Here is a 17,582-nt window from a genome sequence, read left to right as displayed (position 1 = left end):
TTACTTCTACGTAAAAATTATAGGCATGGTAAAAACAAAGACTGCGAAAAAATTTCTATTTCTTTTGAACATTCACAACTTTTAATAAGTATCCCTTAAAATGAGAATAATTAAAATTACACAAAGAAAATCTCTATTCTTGATTAAGCTAATATTATTTGAAAGATTTGATTTCAATAATTTTTTTTGCACATTCATCAACGAATGATAAAAAGTTCTAAATTTTTAACACAAATTTCAAAAACGAGGATATCATTACAATAAAAAAATACTCTTTACAAACTAAGGTAGAAAAAAAAAGTTTTATTTTTTTAACGTATTTCTCATAACTATGTTATTTTATGCATTCTTGGTGTATATTTTAATGTTGAGTTTAATAAATTTATGATTATTTTCAAGAAATAACTGACGTATTTTATTTTGTAGTGTTCGTTTTTCCCATTAAAAAATATTATTTAACCAAAGCTTAAAGATATTTGTAAGTAATAATTATTAGACATAAAAATTAAAGTATTTTATTTATTGTTTTGTCATTAACTTTGTGGTAAGACATGTTACAATTATTAAAGAAAACACTTGTTTTTTACCACTTGTTTTTTTGCTCAAGTGGTAAAAAAACAAGTGTTTTCTTTAATCATTGTAAAATTAAAGTAAGTCAAGAATAATCATTTTTATTAAAAAAAAGTTAAATCTATGACTTATTTGGTTTAATCAGTATGCTTTGTCACTCTTTATTATTATTTAACATTTCAAAGCTATCTAGACAATATATTGAATAAATATAAAGAACAAAGTAATTGTCAGTTTTGTTTGTTTTAATATTGTTAAAAAAATTACTTCACTCTTTTTTTTAAGGATATTCCAACTGTTTAAAATATCTTATTCTAGATACTCTGTGCCTCTTCAAAAAAAAGACTTAACTTTTGTGCTTATAGATAGACAAAAAATATTTTTGAATTACATATAGTCATTTAAAGATGTTTTATAATTAAAAAATGGTGTATTAATTTTTATTTTCAATTTTTCAAAAAAAAAGGTATTTAATTTTTGTCAATACACAAACCCTTTATTTTTTTATATCCGCCATAAAAATACTTAATCAAAAATATTAAATTATTTGATATTTATTATATTGTTAAAATGACTAAGTTTTGCATTTTGAAATTTTGAAATCATTTGGGAATATTAATGAAGAATTTTAAAAAAGTTATAAATTATACATATAACATTGATGATTTATTTTGTTATTAAATTTACGGGTTTAAATGTTTTACACGAGTATACTTCATACAACGGTTATTTTATTAACCTCCTCGATAGATAATGCATCTTTTATCTTTGCGGAATATTTTATTTTACATCTTTAAAGCTGTCTTCCAAAACTGTTACTAAACAATGAGTATTTTATATATAAGGTGGATTATAATGCAAAAATATTTTTAGTGATTTTTCAAAACAGGGAAAAGTCGATTTAAATACTTCTAATATCCTTTGAATGTGAAATATTTTATTTGACATCTTGAGAGTTTGTTTCGAAAACTGTCAGTAAAAAAGTGCAATCCATATTTTTGGTAGATGATAATTTTATATGATTTTAAGTGATTTTTTCAAAACAAGGAAAGGTAAATTTCTACTGTTCGTTAAGACTTTTTCGATGAGCGCTAGTTTTGATTCGTTTGGCTTGATTCTTTTCCTTCTAACCCTTGTGCTAGTGGTGTTGGATTCAAACTTATGTGTGCTCGTAATTTTCGGCTATACAACAATGGGTTTGGCTAATCCGGCACGTTTCGAGCTAGAAAGACGCAATAATGGACGGTGTAACTCGGTCTCGCCGGCCCAGCTGTCTGAATGATTGAGCTTTTGGTTTTTTTCTTACTTTTTGCCGTTTCCACCCACTCCCGCGACTCGGGGTGAGTAGCCACCGGCGCAGCCCTTATCGAATTAGTGCCTCCGCGGCCCCGACTAAGTGCTCGCGCTCGACCGAAGCTCAAATGCAATTTGCAGGCAAGTATTTTGGGACCGCTTTACCCCGCTTTCGGTCAAACCCATCTTCGCCCTGAAGTTCTACCTAAATATTACGCCATAATTACATATTCCGTCTGGTCTTATTCCGCTGCTTGAGTTTAGGTTTAATCTGTATTTAAAAATAATTTCCTAACGCATCTATTCAAATTCGTCGGGAAATTATGTTTAGCTTTAGTTGACGCTTAAAACATACCTATAGGCAACGTGCGCAATCACATTTAAAATGAGTATGAGATAAACACTCCTCGCTCGTTAAACTTAAATCTTCCTCAGTGTTGAAAATACAACAAAAATAGACCCAGCACTTCTTTATCACATTGTATACAAATGACTACTTAATGGGGCCCGTTTGGCTGAGTCACCCACTTACAGGGTAGAAATAAACGGCGCGAATTTGCATTGAAATTTTAATTGTTTGCCGTAATCGTAAAAAATCTCGTTGATTTATCTTGACAACTCCGACTTTCCGTTGCCCCAACATGCAAGTGCTTTATTCCGAGAAATTAACTTATATTTTGATAAGAAGTTAATCAAAGAAGGTTTCTGTATTAATGCTTAAATTTTCAATCAATCAGCATACGTAAACTATATAATTAATAATCTCCATAACTTTGAAATTTTATTGCCCCAGTATGCAAGTGTTCTATTGATATTGCATAAGAATTCAAAAAAAGAAAGCTTCAGTACTAGTGCTTAAAACTTCAATCGATTAGTACATAAAAATAATCAATTTGTTTTATCTTGAAAACTTTACTGCCCCAACACACAAGTGTTCTCTTCTGGGAAATTAAACTTTTATTATATTAAGACGTTAATCAAAGAAGGTTTCGGTGTTAATTATTAATATTCAATCGATAAGATATTTTTTATGTTAGTATAACATAAAAAAATCTCTTTTATCTTAAAAACTTTCATAAGCTTTTTATTACCTCAACATGCAAGCGTTTGCATCTTAAGCCAATAGAAAGTATTATTTTGTTAAGATCTTAATTGAAGAAAGTTTTGGTGTTAATACTTAAATTTTTTAATCGATAAGCAAACATTAATGTTACTCGTGCTACTATTTTTCCCGAAATAAATTTTTAATACATCAGTTATATCAGTTTTCTTGTGAGATAGTAGTCCGTTTCTTTAACTAAACAAATCCCTCCTCTACAATTATTGAAGAGAGTTTAAAATACTTTTGATTACTCGAGAATGGTGGTGTAATCTTAGTGGATTTCTCTGTAACGCTTCTCCACTAGTATCCTCAGCAGATGGATGAGGAGAAGAGAGGCTGTGTTTGCAGACCTTAGAAGTATATTAGCGACGATGCTTTCTGCTTTCCATACTATGTGGGTCGTTTGGAATCATGAATAATTCATATCATCGGTGGAAGTAAAAGCCTCCTAACGCACTGCGTTACGTGATAATGGAATTGTGAGCTTCTGTCACTTCAGGCTTGTTGAAAACTTTAAACAGAGGCTTCTAAAATGTATTTTATACTTATTTATTACACTTTTTTTCATAATTTAAGCAAGGTATATTGCTTTAATTCAAATAAATTCATGTTTTTATCGTATCAAATATTATAAATTAATCAATAAAAAATATCGTATTCTTTTTTTTCAAATTTATAATTGCAATATTTTTTCATTCTAACTTATTTTAAAGGATAAAAGTAGACTAAATGGAATCAAAATGCAATTTTTCAGATAAATGCACGGCAAAACGATGTATGATACCATACATTTTTAAATTGTGAAAAAAATGCAAGGCGGATAAAAGCATTATCAATAAAATTAAGATAAGGATGTTGATATTATTTGGGCATTTGAATAAAATGAGTGAAGAAAGGACAGTAATACGAATGTATGAGGCGAATGTTGTTTTTAATAGGAGCAGAAAAAGACCGAGGGAAACTTGATCAAAATCTATTATTTCAAATACACGAAAGTGACAAGGTCAATATCAGGTCAAGTCAGAATAATTAGCGGCTATGTATAAACAGATATATGAATGTCGAAGAAGCAAAGATTTTTGAAAGAAAGGTGTAGCGTTTTATGCCTACCTCATTTTACCTCATTTTATGCTCTCTGCCTACCTCGTTTCATGCTCTCTGCCTACCTAAATGCGAAGCGCCGAAAAAGTTAGTTAATTGGTTAATTAGAAATATCGATTTTATAAAAAAAAACTTTTGATTTAACGACATTAAAATTGACAGGTATAAATTACTCAATAGGAACATTAAGTACCATTATTAAAAAAATACATGACTTTTTTATCATGTTTTACCATACTTCAGGGTAAAATGTATTAGATAATCATTAAATACATTGACCAAATTTTCATATAAAACTTGTATAAAGCCAAACTCTGTTTACGTAATTTTCGTATGTTCAGTACATGCCGCCAGATTGTATGAGAATGTTTGGAGTAGTAGTGGAAGTTTTCCAAAGTTGCAATTTATTTCGCCCTTTTGCCATCATGTTTCAATTATCCTTTTGTGTAAATGTAATTAGTCGGCGGCCGCTGGTGAAATATCGTCCAGAAACTCCGCGCCTTACGTCATAATAAATTTCTCCAACACCGCTATACTAGATCACATTTGAATGTGTGTACCATCCCTCGCTCACAATACCCAGATATCAAAGACTGAACTTGGACAAATCCACTTTGTAAAAAAGTTCTCAGTTTTAAACGCCAAATTAAGTTTCACGAAGTTTTTTCTAAAGCACATTTTTAAACTTTTTTTCTCTGTGCCCTTATATTCAGGCGTCGTGTTTTGTAATCATTACACGGTCAAAAGTAGACTTAGACATATGAATACCGAATACTAATACTGAAACACTCCTATTTAAGTCATTGCTCATTGGCTGTTCCCGGAAAACCAAACACCTTAATGAGTGTTGGATATAGTGCATACGATACAACATGACCTCATTTCGTTGTTTGTTTTTTTTTTCTTTTATACTTTGAAAAACGAAGGAAAATTCTGTGTTACATATGCATCGAATATATGGTTTAAAAAAACTATTTGTTGTCATTTTTTATAATATTCTGAATGTCTCCAAATACTTGTTCACGAATATGGGTTTTCTCCACTCAGAGTTATTTTTTTACTCTTTATTCGGCAACTCGGCATAGATGAAGAAGAATATGAATGTCTAGGTGTTTGCTGTCATTGGCTGGTTTTGTGTTATTATTTATAGTTGTTTGGTAAAAATATCATTTTCAATTTTCGATTCAAGCTTTCCGAAAAGAAATTAAATTGATTTTCTTGGTTTTTAGCTGCTAGCCATAGTAACTACAATTTTTTAAATAGTTTTTGATGGACATTGTAATCTTATTTTATTATTTTATAAAACCCTTAGCACACCCCAATGGCGCATAAGGCACTGCTTCATATAAACGCAGTGTTATCTCGATCGTTTACACATGAAGGAAAGGTGATCAGCCCTCCACTTCAGGTAGCAGTCCAGTGTAATATTGAATAAATATTAGAGTGAAAAAATCACTTGTATTTATTAAACTCCCCTGGGCATCAAACCCGGGACCTCCAGAATGGTAGACGAGCATGCTGACCATTACACTACGGAGGCGGACGTCTTAAGTCTGTGAAAAAAAATTATTTGCGCAAGTCGTTTTATATGCAAAAATACTGTAAATTGTTAAGCGTCCTTGAAGTGATTTCTCATGAAAACAGTGTTTTATAAATTGTCCATTATAAATTATTATTCTCAAACAGTGGAATAATTCAATAATGATTGTGTTGATTCTGCATTTCTAATTGAAGAAATAATTATGTAGCATTAGTTTTATTATCTTCCAGCTGAGATAACTTTCTGATTTCTCCGTATCTCTACCAGAAACAATTTGAGTAATGAATCGAGTAAGCTTTCCATCGAGTGAATAAATACTAAAATGAGATCTTACTTCATTTAATTTTTGAACGCAGCCTACGAACCTTTAGTAAACGGCGAATCAATTAAACACAAACATTAATTTGTGATTCTAGTAGATTTTACGTCTAAATGCTCTTTTATCGAGCCTTTTCAATTAAAATAATACCCCATTAAAACATAAACATCGGGGAATGTTCCATTTAGAGTGTACACAACGCATTCTCCCCCGTTGCCGAGAATTAATCTTTGAGGTAATAAAAAGCGGTCCGCCTCTCGCCCAATAAAATTTTGCTTACATAACCAAACAGGAAAACGGGGCAATTTTTTAACCCACATATTTCACAAAAATGTGGCTGTCCCAAAAGGAAGCGTATTTAAAAATGAGCCATACACATACATGGGTATCCCTATATACTGTACACTGTACATATCCTCCCATAGCTGTCATCAAATTCGCTCGAGCGACTCTCGCTGTTTGTGTCAATTTTAATTTGCCATTTTGACGACAACCTAATTAAATGATGTAACTTCATTTGATGGAAATCCGTAGTCCCCTGGTATAGTGTTTTACTGAAATATCAATTTAAAAATATTATTTTGATCTTCTCTGATTATCTCAAATCTTTAAACGAAATATTTTTTTTCGTGGTTAGTGGCTGTGATCCCGTGGTTAGTGTCGCGGACTCAGAGTTTCTTGGTTCGAACACACTCTACCACAATTAAATATCTATTTTTCATAATGAGCCGCTAAGGCCCACAGAAATAGTATTTAATTGAAAATAATAAAAACACAAATATTTCTCCAATGAAAAAAAAATTCAAAAAATGATTCGCGTTAAGTAAATGTAATGATTTTAAGAAATCCTTTTCATTCAAAAAGAATATAAACTTAAAAAATTTGCAAAAAGTAATCTATTTAGAATCCTATACTTCTTTGAAATTTTCACTGCTGTTTAAGAGTTTTTTTTCTTGTTTATTATACCATATCGCTCACTCCTTTCAAGAACGTCATAAATCAAAAATCGCCAATTTTGACTTGTGCATGTTTTCGGAATGCCCAGAAAATGTACTGTATCCCAGCAAAAGAAGCATATTTTTAACTTAATGTTTACCCGCTACAGGGCAGAAAGTGTTGTTTTTGCATTTTGAAGAAAAGGTATTGTTTAATTATTATTTTAAATAAACTAAATATTTTTCAGATGGAGAAAAAACCTTCAGGATTTACCAAAAAAGATCTGTTGCATAGTTAAAAGTTCAATAAAAGGCTTGATATTTATTTTTAATACATTGTATTATATTTTTAAACTTTAAAAACGTTCTACTGAAAAATCAAGTTTTTTTATTTATGACGTTCTTGAAAGGAGTGAGCGATATGTATTGACCTACCATATTTTTCTCTAACGTGTCGGCCAGCATTAAAGATCATTTAAATGCATTACACCTATGAAATTATAAGATGTGAAAAAAAAGTCTCTTGTTAAAATAGCTAATTCCTTGATACTTGTACTTTTACAATCAGCATTTTAACTAAAATATTAGTTTAAAAACAAAAAAGTAATCTTTTATTCGCATAATTTTTACTCTGTCTTTTAAAAAAATTAAACGATATTGGCTGTTAATGCGTATTTATATAATTTAAAGACATATATTAACTATCTACATGTACATAAAGACACCATTTAAAAGTAAAGTATATTGAATAAATTATAGCACTGGAACTACCATAAATTACATGCTTAATAAACTGAAATTCAGAATTCTGAAATCGTAATTAATTTCTTAATACTGAAGTTAAAGCTTGAAAGGGTTTTTTCCAACCTTTATGCTCAGCAAAAAATTTATGTTTTTATCCGAAATTTCTAAACTTATGTTTTCATGAGGTAAGATGTTAATCTTGGGCATATTTGTCGTCTTGATTACATGAAAACACTGTAAAATAAACTGTTATTTTTACCCACCTTGCTTTGTGTTTACCACTCAAATGCCAGTCGCCTTTACAAGTGACATTTAGGGGCGATTTCAAATCATAAATCTACCTGAAGTTGTATACGGACTTCGCGAGCAAACCTTTAGGGTCTAAGAATAGCTTAATATCGATCAATTAGTCTTCTAAGTCGAGTAGAAATGCAATCTTACAATTTAGCTCTCGGATCCGGAGACGGGTCCCATTTGAGCGTGTCTAGGACCCATTAATCCCCATAGTTGGGTTTTCACGCTGCATGACCACTTACAAATTAAATGCAAATACGGCCACTTTGTGTAATGAAATGCCAGGCCAATATTCGGGTGGCGTTCGTCACATGATACGATGATTTTGTACACTACATTGCCTGATTAAAAATATTTAAATACATCCCATTTTAAAAAATATAATTCATCGTTACATTATCACCAAATCTAAGACAAAATTACTGTAATATTCATAACATAACGTTATTATTCATAAATCTGTATGTTTTATAAGTTATAAGCTTTAAGTATATCTTGCTTTTAATTTGTAATAACTGACTTTTTTGAGTCACTTAGTGTGTAAACGTTTATAATTTGTGGATTTCAGATTAAATCCTTTTTTTGGAAAATAAATTGTAAAAATTAAGTAATTTCCTTATACAAAATGTTTATTCCTCAGACACTAGGGTGATTTTGGGACGGTTTTTCAGGCATTTGACTGTTATGGTTAATCAAAGTAATTGCTTACGATTTATATTATTCCTTCAAGCTATTGAGTCCTTTCTATATATGTTAGTTTTTAAATACTCAAAAATATATTGTGTATTTGTATATATATATTTTTTTTAAATCCACACCTTTTCATTTTCTTATCAATTTTATATATTTTGGATTTACCAAATAAATTTCAATTTCAATATTTTAGGAACGTATTTTTTTCGATTAAAAATTAAGAATTAGGCGTAAAAGCATTAAAACAAAAATGTCGTTTCTTACTATCTGTAATTCCTTTGATTGTACATTTTTTGTGAGAAACATGCATTTTAGTTAAAATCGTTTTAAATTTTAATTTTGAAATTTTATTTAATTCAATATTTTTCAATATTCCAAAATGTATCTTAGCATCATTTTTAAATCAAAACAAACCTTAAGATAAATAAACCGTATTAGAAAACTAGAAAGATTGCAATTTTAAAGGATTAAAAATATTTTTCAATGCCTTGAGATGTAAAGAGTCATTTCCTGGCATTTCATCAATATGTCAAGAGTAAAAATTAGAGTGTAACCACTGAAGGGTTCAGGGGGTAGTTCCGTTCCATTACACCGGTTGGGGGCGGGCGAGGGGGCCGCCCGATGATGACACCACCATTGTCCGGACATGGCTGGCATCGCGACACGACTCGGACATAAAGGTTTCTACGGCAACAAAGAAGGACAACAAACCTTACTATCCACCCACCTGAACCCACCCTAACACCTCGGCTAGCACCCCCTTTACATCCACTCGTCCATCTAGGATTCTGCCCAATTGTTCAATGCCAACTGGTATTAGAGCAATTCTTAATACGAGATCGTCGTTTGAAACTTTTCCTACCATTTTGTTCAATACTCTTTTATTCTTCGCATTTTCTTAATGTACTTCCTTTATTAGAATTGTAATTTTAAGGACACAGTTTTTGTCTACTTCTGCATTGATATTTTAAAAAAAAAAATATATATATATATATATATATATATATATATATATATATATATATATATATATATATATATATATATATATATATATATATATATATATATATATATATATATATATATATATATATATATATATATATATATATATATATATATATATATATATATATATATATATATATATTTAATATATACATATTATAAATATTTTAATTGTTTTTCTATGGATAGATATATATGTATATATATATATTTATATATATATATATATATATATATATATATATATATATATATATATATATATATATATATATATATATATATATATATATAATATATATATATATATATATATATATATATAAATATATATATATATATATATATATATATATATATATATATATATATATATATATATATATATATATATATATATATATATATATATATATATATATATATATATATATATATATATATATATATATATATATATATATATATATATATATATATCTATATATATATCTATATATATATATATATAAAATTTACGTTTTATTATTTTTTTAAATGCTCATTTGCCTGAAAATGATTGTTATATTCTCATTTGAAGAATACGAGTTTTTTTTCAAATATGAAGATAATTAATTTTAACCATCGTATTTGTTATATAGCCTCTGTTGTTGTTGAATCTCATATTAAAAATACTCGCATGATAATTTTGAAGAAAACAATAAAACGTGTCCCATTCAGTTAGTTCCGATATGAAAATAAATATGTATTGCATATTCATTCATTTATGTCGCTATTTTATTCTTAACGTTTACTAAGAATTCACAATTAATTATGCGCCGGGAATTCAGGAATGTAATTTTTATGCTAGTCCCATTTGAATACCAAATTTCAGCAATCGAAATATGCATATTATAACTTTGCGTTGCATGAATGCAGTGACATTACACAGGGACCTCCCCCTTTTCGCGGTTTGATGCCCCTGCCGCAAATATACAGCCCAGGATGGGAAAACCGCAAATCTGAAATATTCATTCAGACATGGCCGCGTAGTGTGAATCTTCAATATATTACGGATTAATTCAATCGTGCTGGATTGGAAATATTTTACCTACAATTTCACAGCATTCCATTCCTTTGGGGACTACTCAAATTATTATAAATTATGGTATTTCAGTCACCGGAATGGATAATTTGATTATGAACTACATAGCTGTAACTGTCTACGCGTTTCTGTGGCTCAATCTACTTAAATAGAAAATAAATCATTTAAAATTCACAAATATATACAAAATTCATCTTTATCTATTTTCACAAAGAAGCAACCAAAATAATAATAATCTATTAACAACTTGCAAACAAAAATATTGAAATGGTTTAGTGACAGAAACTGTCAAGTAGTATGCTATCCGCCATAATAAATTTTATGTTTTATGTGTATTCCTGTTACGTTCAGCAGGTATCGTTTTTTTCTAAGCAGGCATGATTTTACCTGTCATAGGTAAAAACACCATGAGAAATGACCAAACAGTCATGAGAAAGCATACAAAAATATGCGCATTTTTTTAATTCAGTATTGTAACGAAATTTTCAAGCAATCGGTGAATTCTTTTAAGATATTTAAGATTTTGAACAAACGTGTATTTTTATATGTAAAGCAGCACAGCTGAATTTAACATCAAAGAATGATAATTTTTTCTTCGGAATGATACTTAGTAAAAAAAATATGATAAATACTTTTCCCAAGATCTCGAGATTAAAATTCATTTGAATAAATTTTTGTCACGATTTTTATAATTTAAATACATATATTTTTATAAATAGTAATTTTATTATGTAATAGATTTCTTCATCAATTTCGCCAATTGATTTCCGTTTAAGGATAACTTTATCATATGTATAGACCGTTGAGAAATTTATGTTCTAATGCCTACCAGTAGAGCAATCAGTGCAGCAACATATGTATAACATGTATACTATAATATATACACTACAAATTGCATAGTGTCTGATGGCAATTCTATGCATTCCTACCTTCCTAATGTACATCCTCTCCATAGACAATGCATTAGGGTGATTTCATTATATACTCACATATTATGTAGTCACATACATACACCAACATCAGTATTTCAATTAATAATATAAGGGGTAATTTTTTTTATTTTATAACTTGTAATAAAATTGAATACTCTGCCACACATAATTATTTTTAGAAATATAAAACATTTATTTATTGGTATGAAATACACATAATAATAAACATATCATATAATAGTTTTGTATAATAATCAAAATAAAAAATTTCAATACATTTTTGATCTTTAATCTGAAAATTTTATTAATCTAAATTATGAAAACGTCATTATGAAACATGAAATATTCTGATTTAATTATAATGCGCTTGTAAAATGCACTTTGATAATTTTATTTTATTTATTGTTTCGGCATTAACTTTGTGGTAAGACATGTTACAATGATTAAAGAAAACACTTGTTTTTTACCACTTGAGTTTTATTATAGACTACATATTTCAGAAGTTAAACTTCCATCATTCAGGTCTGTATAATAACTATACAGATATAATATATATACCTGTATAATAACTATAGTTAGTATACAGGTCTGTATACTAACTATAGTTATTATACAGACCTGAATGATGGAAGTTTAACTTCTGAAACATGTAGTCTATAATAAAACTCAAGTGGTAAAAAACAAGTGTTTTCTTTAATCATTTATAATTTTAAATGTAAGTAAAAAAGTTGCAGGGTAAAATTTAAAATATAAGTATATTTAGGTGAATGCTGTATTAATGACAAATAAAAAATTATTTCTTAAGAGTCAAGTGTACTTTTTAAATTTAAATACTATACATACACCTTCATCGAGGTACTCGTATATTATCATTATGTTATTCGAATCCAACCGAGAGGTCAATTTTTGGTCAATATCAGCAATGTTAGTAAAAGGTATAATTATGAATAGATATCCAATAAACCTTATGTCAATCCCAACAAAATGATAATTTATCACCCTCAAGTCATTACAACCTATAAATGATTTTTTTTTCTTTAAATCAAGAAGCATATAAGGTGTGTTTGTTAAAAAATTTGACTTTACTTAATGCTCATGTACCATACGTATATAGGTAATTAAATTTTGAATCTATTTAAGGTTATTTACAATATACATATTACCCCCATACGTGTTTGTGTCTTTCCGATTGTAAACGGGTATAAAATGTTATTTTTCTTGACATAATACAAAAGCAATATAACGAAAGAAAATTGTACTTAATGTACGTGGTTTTTCCAATATATGAATTTAGTATAAATTTTATATTTACTGACCATCGTCCGAATTCAGAATTATAACACTTTTTACATGTTTAATCGAATATCACAAAAAATGTTTTATTTATTTCATGGAGGGTCAACTTAGTGTTCTATATAAATTATGTATTTCCCTTAATGTGTCGGATAACCACCTTAAAATCTAGAATTTTTGTAAAGGGTGCGTTCCCTACGAACTATTAAAGGTTGCGTGTTGATGAAAAAATTCTCTACTGCATACCTGACCGGCTACTTTTATAAAATAGAGGCTATTTTCTTGAGTATCGTAATAATTTCCTTTACCATCTACATTCTTCCATCTCTAAGTTGATAAATAACGAAAACATACCCGAATGATATTTTTACCAAAACGTTTCATAAATTTTAAAATAACCACTGAGTTGTTAAAATCATATAAAAAAACACCTAAACTGAGATTTAAAAATAGTTAAAAATAGCATGTTTGGATGTTTTTGTATTTATTTTATTTTTCTAAATATATTTATAACTTAATAATGTTTTACATACCACAGATAAATTTGACACTTACATATCTTATTTCATATAATAATTTCACATCCTCAACAATTCAAAATCTTATTAATGCTTTATTTTTGCCTATACAAATGCCAGGTCACAAACTCTGGAATGCTTAGGCTTTTTTCGTATAAGAAAGTTAGATTATTTGTCTTAAGCTGAGATACCTAATAAGCGTTGATAATCCATAGGGTAGATAATCCAGTGTCTGAATAAGTTTTAAAAATTGTGTTATTTCAAATACTTATTATCAAATCACAATAGTCATTGAATTAAATTTGTTGTATTTTTGTTTTTATTTTAATGATGCCTTGAAAATATGTTTGGTTTTTCTCTTTGGTATTTTTAATTGTTTGTTTGCTTGTTTTTCTTTCAGATGAACCGAGCTATACAAGTGAAACCAGCGGACAGTGAAAACCGCGGAGGTAGGAATTTTCTAAATTCTACTTTCTCTGTTCATTTCATTAATGTTTTAATTACAAATCCAGAACAATTACGAATTTAATCCTTGCAATGAATTTAAATTGCTCGTAATGAATTTGTTAATTGGATATTATGTTTGATTTAAATCTGGGTATTTATGCATAACAAACAAAATAATTTATCAAATAATCAAATTGTAGACAGTTTATTTTTTCACACATTTTGCGTGTATCCTTATTTACAAACCTGAATTTGTCTTGCATAATTTAAATAAGGATATGTGCTAAATAAAAAGCTTACTCAAATAAATCATAGATTCTGACACGAGTTCACATTTGAAACGACTTGTATGAATAAGTATGATACCATATGTATGAGTTCCAAAAATTTTAGTAGTGTGATTATTAATGATGAGTAGAATATTGAGTGTTACACATGTAAAAAACGATCACTTAAACCAGCCTACGATGGGTGATAAGTCCTGTTAAAACCTCAACCTCTATGTTCTTCTTCATCTATGTTGAGATGACATTGTTTTTTTTACAAATAAATCAATTTTAACATATAATTGAAATGAAATTCAAAAAAGGTTTTTTACTTGTATTACTATTTAAAATATTTATTAGTATTAAAATAAGACCACATAAAATAAAAATAAGAAAAAAATTGAGTTGACTCATATGTTTAATTTAAAAGAGATAAGAGATCGAGAAAACTCTATTTTAAAGGTAAATTATGTGTTATGTGCATAAAATTAACCGAAAAAAAATTTAAATTTATAATAACATAAGAGTTTCTTGTAATAAAATAATTAAAATAAATTATTCCAGCTTTTATCGCATTTTTTCTCTCCTAATTTTATTTGTATTAAAAATGAATGAAAATTAAATAAAATCGATAAAATAGATTTGAAACAATCACCTGTATACTTATAATAAAACATTTGTGGTAACGTATATTTTTGTGATTAAAAAATAAACAATAGTCATTTAGAAAATACCAGCATTGAAAAAGCTTTATTGCGATGATGATTGCGTTCTGTGATACGAGTTATAATAAAATTCTCATCGGGAACATTATTAAATATTATTACTACCTAGCATTCTTCGTAGCTATAAACCCAAATTATGTTTTGTCCGATATCATGCAACACCGACTTATTTATGTTACTACTGGTTCTCTATATATATCCGATACACATGCACAGAACACATGTATCGTAAACTGTTCCACAGAACCTACAAGGGTAATAAAATACCCCATTTTGTTTTATCCCCATAATGAACGGGTGAGAACAGCCCCCAAACCCAACCCCTATTCTCTAACCTAAAAAATCCACGCAAGATTAAGATCAAGTAACAATAAAGTCAACATCCGACAGCACTGCCATCTAATCATAGTATCGCAAATTAACACGAATTAATAACCTAAACTTTGCGTTAAACATGTGTTTTTATTTAAGCGGCTTACGCTGATAAAAATAAATACTAATACAAATATCACGTGTTTCTGTGCGTGAGGAAAAAGAATTTTGTTAACAGATGTTTATTTTTAGAAGGACATTAAAACAATAACTTCTCCGTTTACAAATTTTAAGGCAATCTACTCGTATTAGCACTTTTTATGAACCACATTAGGTCGGTTTTATAATATATTTACATTTTATAAAATATTTCGTAAATCATTATTCTGTAAAAAAAAGAACTATAAAGTTTTTGCCACTTTTATTTTATTTGACCAATGACCGGGTTTTGTCATTAACATTGAATTTTGTCAAGCCTCCCACCAGTATGGTGATGTCGGTAACGACAAAAGCCGGTTATTGGTCAAATAAAATAAAAGTGGAAAAAAGTATACAGTTTTTGTTTTATTTTATAAAATGCAAAAACGCTTAAATCATTATTCGTTTTTAAAAAATAAAACTAATACTTAAACATATAATAAATCCAATACGAGATTGTTAAATTATGGTTATTACTTAATTGAATCCAATGACATAAAATTCTAGAACCTAATTCTAAACGTAGCTACAATAGTTAAATTAACCCCAAATAATACAAAACAAGACAACATACACAATTCCAATACCTTTGTCATTTTATATTAAAATTTTGGAATTTTTATAACAATACTTCTATTATTTTTAAAACTGCTAAAATAACATTTATACTTTTTTACATAAAAGTTTTGTTTTATATTATACTTAATAAACTTTTATACGTTTCACAGTTCAGAAATATATATACATATGTATGTGAAATTTAATTTTAAAAAAATGGAAAAATTTAATGAATCAAGAAAAACGTTAAAATAATTATATGGATTGTTACGAAAAAAAACATAAAATAGTACTCCTTATTGATTCTAAAATTGAAGAGAATAATAAATTATTATTTAATTCTAACTTAAAAATATATGAAACATTACTTTAAGATTCTTTGTTTTTAACTGTGTTTTTTGTATCCGAACACCCGTTTTATTAACCGTACACCGTACATACATTTGCCGTACTTGAATTCCTGTCATCGTCCTGGCGATGAAGCTTTCTACATGTTTACACATCGTATGTTTGACTTAATTAGTCTAATAAAGCCTCCAACCCCCGCCAGCAGATAATATCAAACAGTAATACCAATCCTCACGTACATTTCACAATTAAATCTAAGGGAAAACGAATTTACCAATGCTCAGCATACATCGTTTGATTGAACATGTTAAGCCATAATTTATTCATATCCTCAGAGACGTTTAAATACACTAATTGCTTGAAAACTTATATGTAATGTTTCGTGATATTCCACTAAGTAACCAAGGAAGGTTGAAGTTAGATAGTTTTAGGTTAAAATAAACTAAATATTGAATGATAACTTGAAATTTAATCCATTAGGGCTTCTATTACAATATTTATACATTAGTGATATTTCATTTATCTTTCAATCTATTAACGATATCGGTTCACAAAACACATGTATAATATTTGGATAACGATCGTAATAGTACGCATAATTTTTATTTTGATATGTTAAGTTGTAGGTTTATTTTACATGTAGGTTTTTGGTTTTCTAATATAAGTTTTTTTTGTGAAATAATAAAAACAAAAACAAAAAAAATGCACTGTAATTTTTTTTGCAAAATGAATCGAAACGCTTGTCACACTGAATTTAAAGACATAATGGCATCTATAAATTCTGTTATATGAGAGAGTTATATGAGAGAGAAGAAAGATATAACGTAGATAGAAGGAGAAAGAGTGTTATACATTCCACGCCAATATACAGGCATTGAGATTTGCTAGCGTATGTCGATTTTGTAAAAAAAAAAACATCGTCATATTTTCTTGGTGGTTAATTCAAAATGTCGTAGTGGGTAATTCAATTACCCGCGGGTAGTAGGTTGCCGACTACTGGTGTAGATCATATTATTTTACGACATTGAAATTCTTTTGAAGTCTGTTAAACATGATACCTTACAAGAGCTCAGAGCAGACGTGTACTTAGCTTTGAGAATAGGTGTTTGCGAAGAATTTTAGGCGTTTTAGGTTTGACTTTGTAAGGAATGAAGAGATAGGACGCAACAGATATTGGTCACGAGTGTCGTCAAGAAAAGACTATGTACTCCGCATACCTTCCGATAGCCTAAATTGAGCTTGCCTCTTTTACAAGGCATCAGGTGCGCGCCGCTCAGGACCACCACTGCTGACAATTCG

At 28.6% G+C, this 17,582-nt stretch overlaps 1 protein-coding gene across 1 annotated transcript in view; it reads left to right on the top strand.

The window, feature by feature from the left end:
• LOC148313092 (CUGBP Elav-like family member 3) overlaps positions 1-17,582 on the top strand; it is a 722,672-nt gene that overhangs the window by 644,712 nt on the left and 60,378 nt on the right. The window contains exon 5 of the mRNA XM_088268061.1: positions 13,830-13,878. Coding sequence (XP_088124187.1) covers positions 13,830-13,878 — 49 coding nt within the window. The remainder of the gene's footprint in view (positions 1-13,829; positions 13,879-17,582) is intronic.

The sequence above is a fragment of the Brachycentrus maculatus genome, unplaced genomic scaffold, assembly GCF_059751285.1.
Source record: "Brachycentrus maculatus isolate JH-2025_06_01 unplaced genomic scaffold, ASM5975128v1 h1tg000022l, whole genome shotgun sequence".
Taxonomy (NCBI): Eukaryota; Metazoa; Arthropoda; class Insecta; order Trichoptera; family Brachycentridae; genus Brachycentrus; species Brachycentrus maculatus.
Note: the sequence above shows the minus strand (reverse complement) of the source record. Positions and strands in the feature narration are given on the sequence as shown.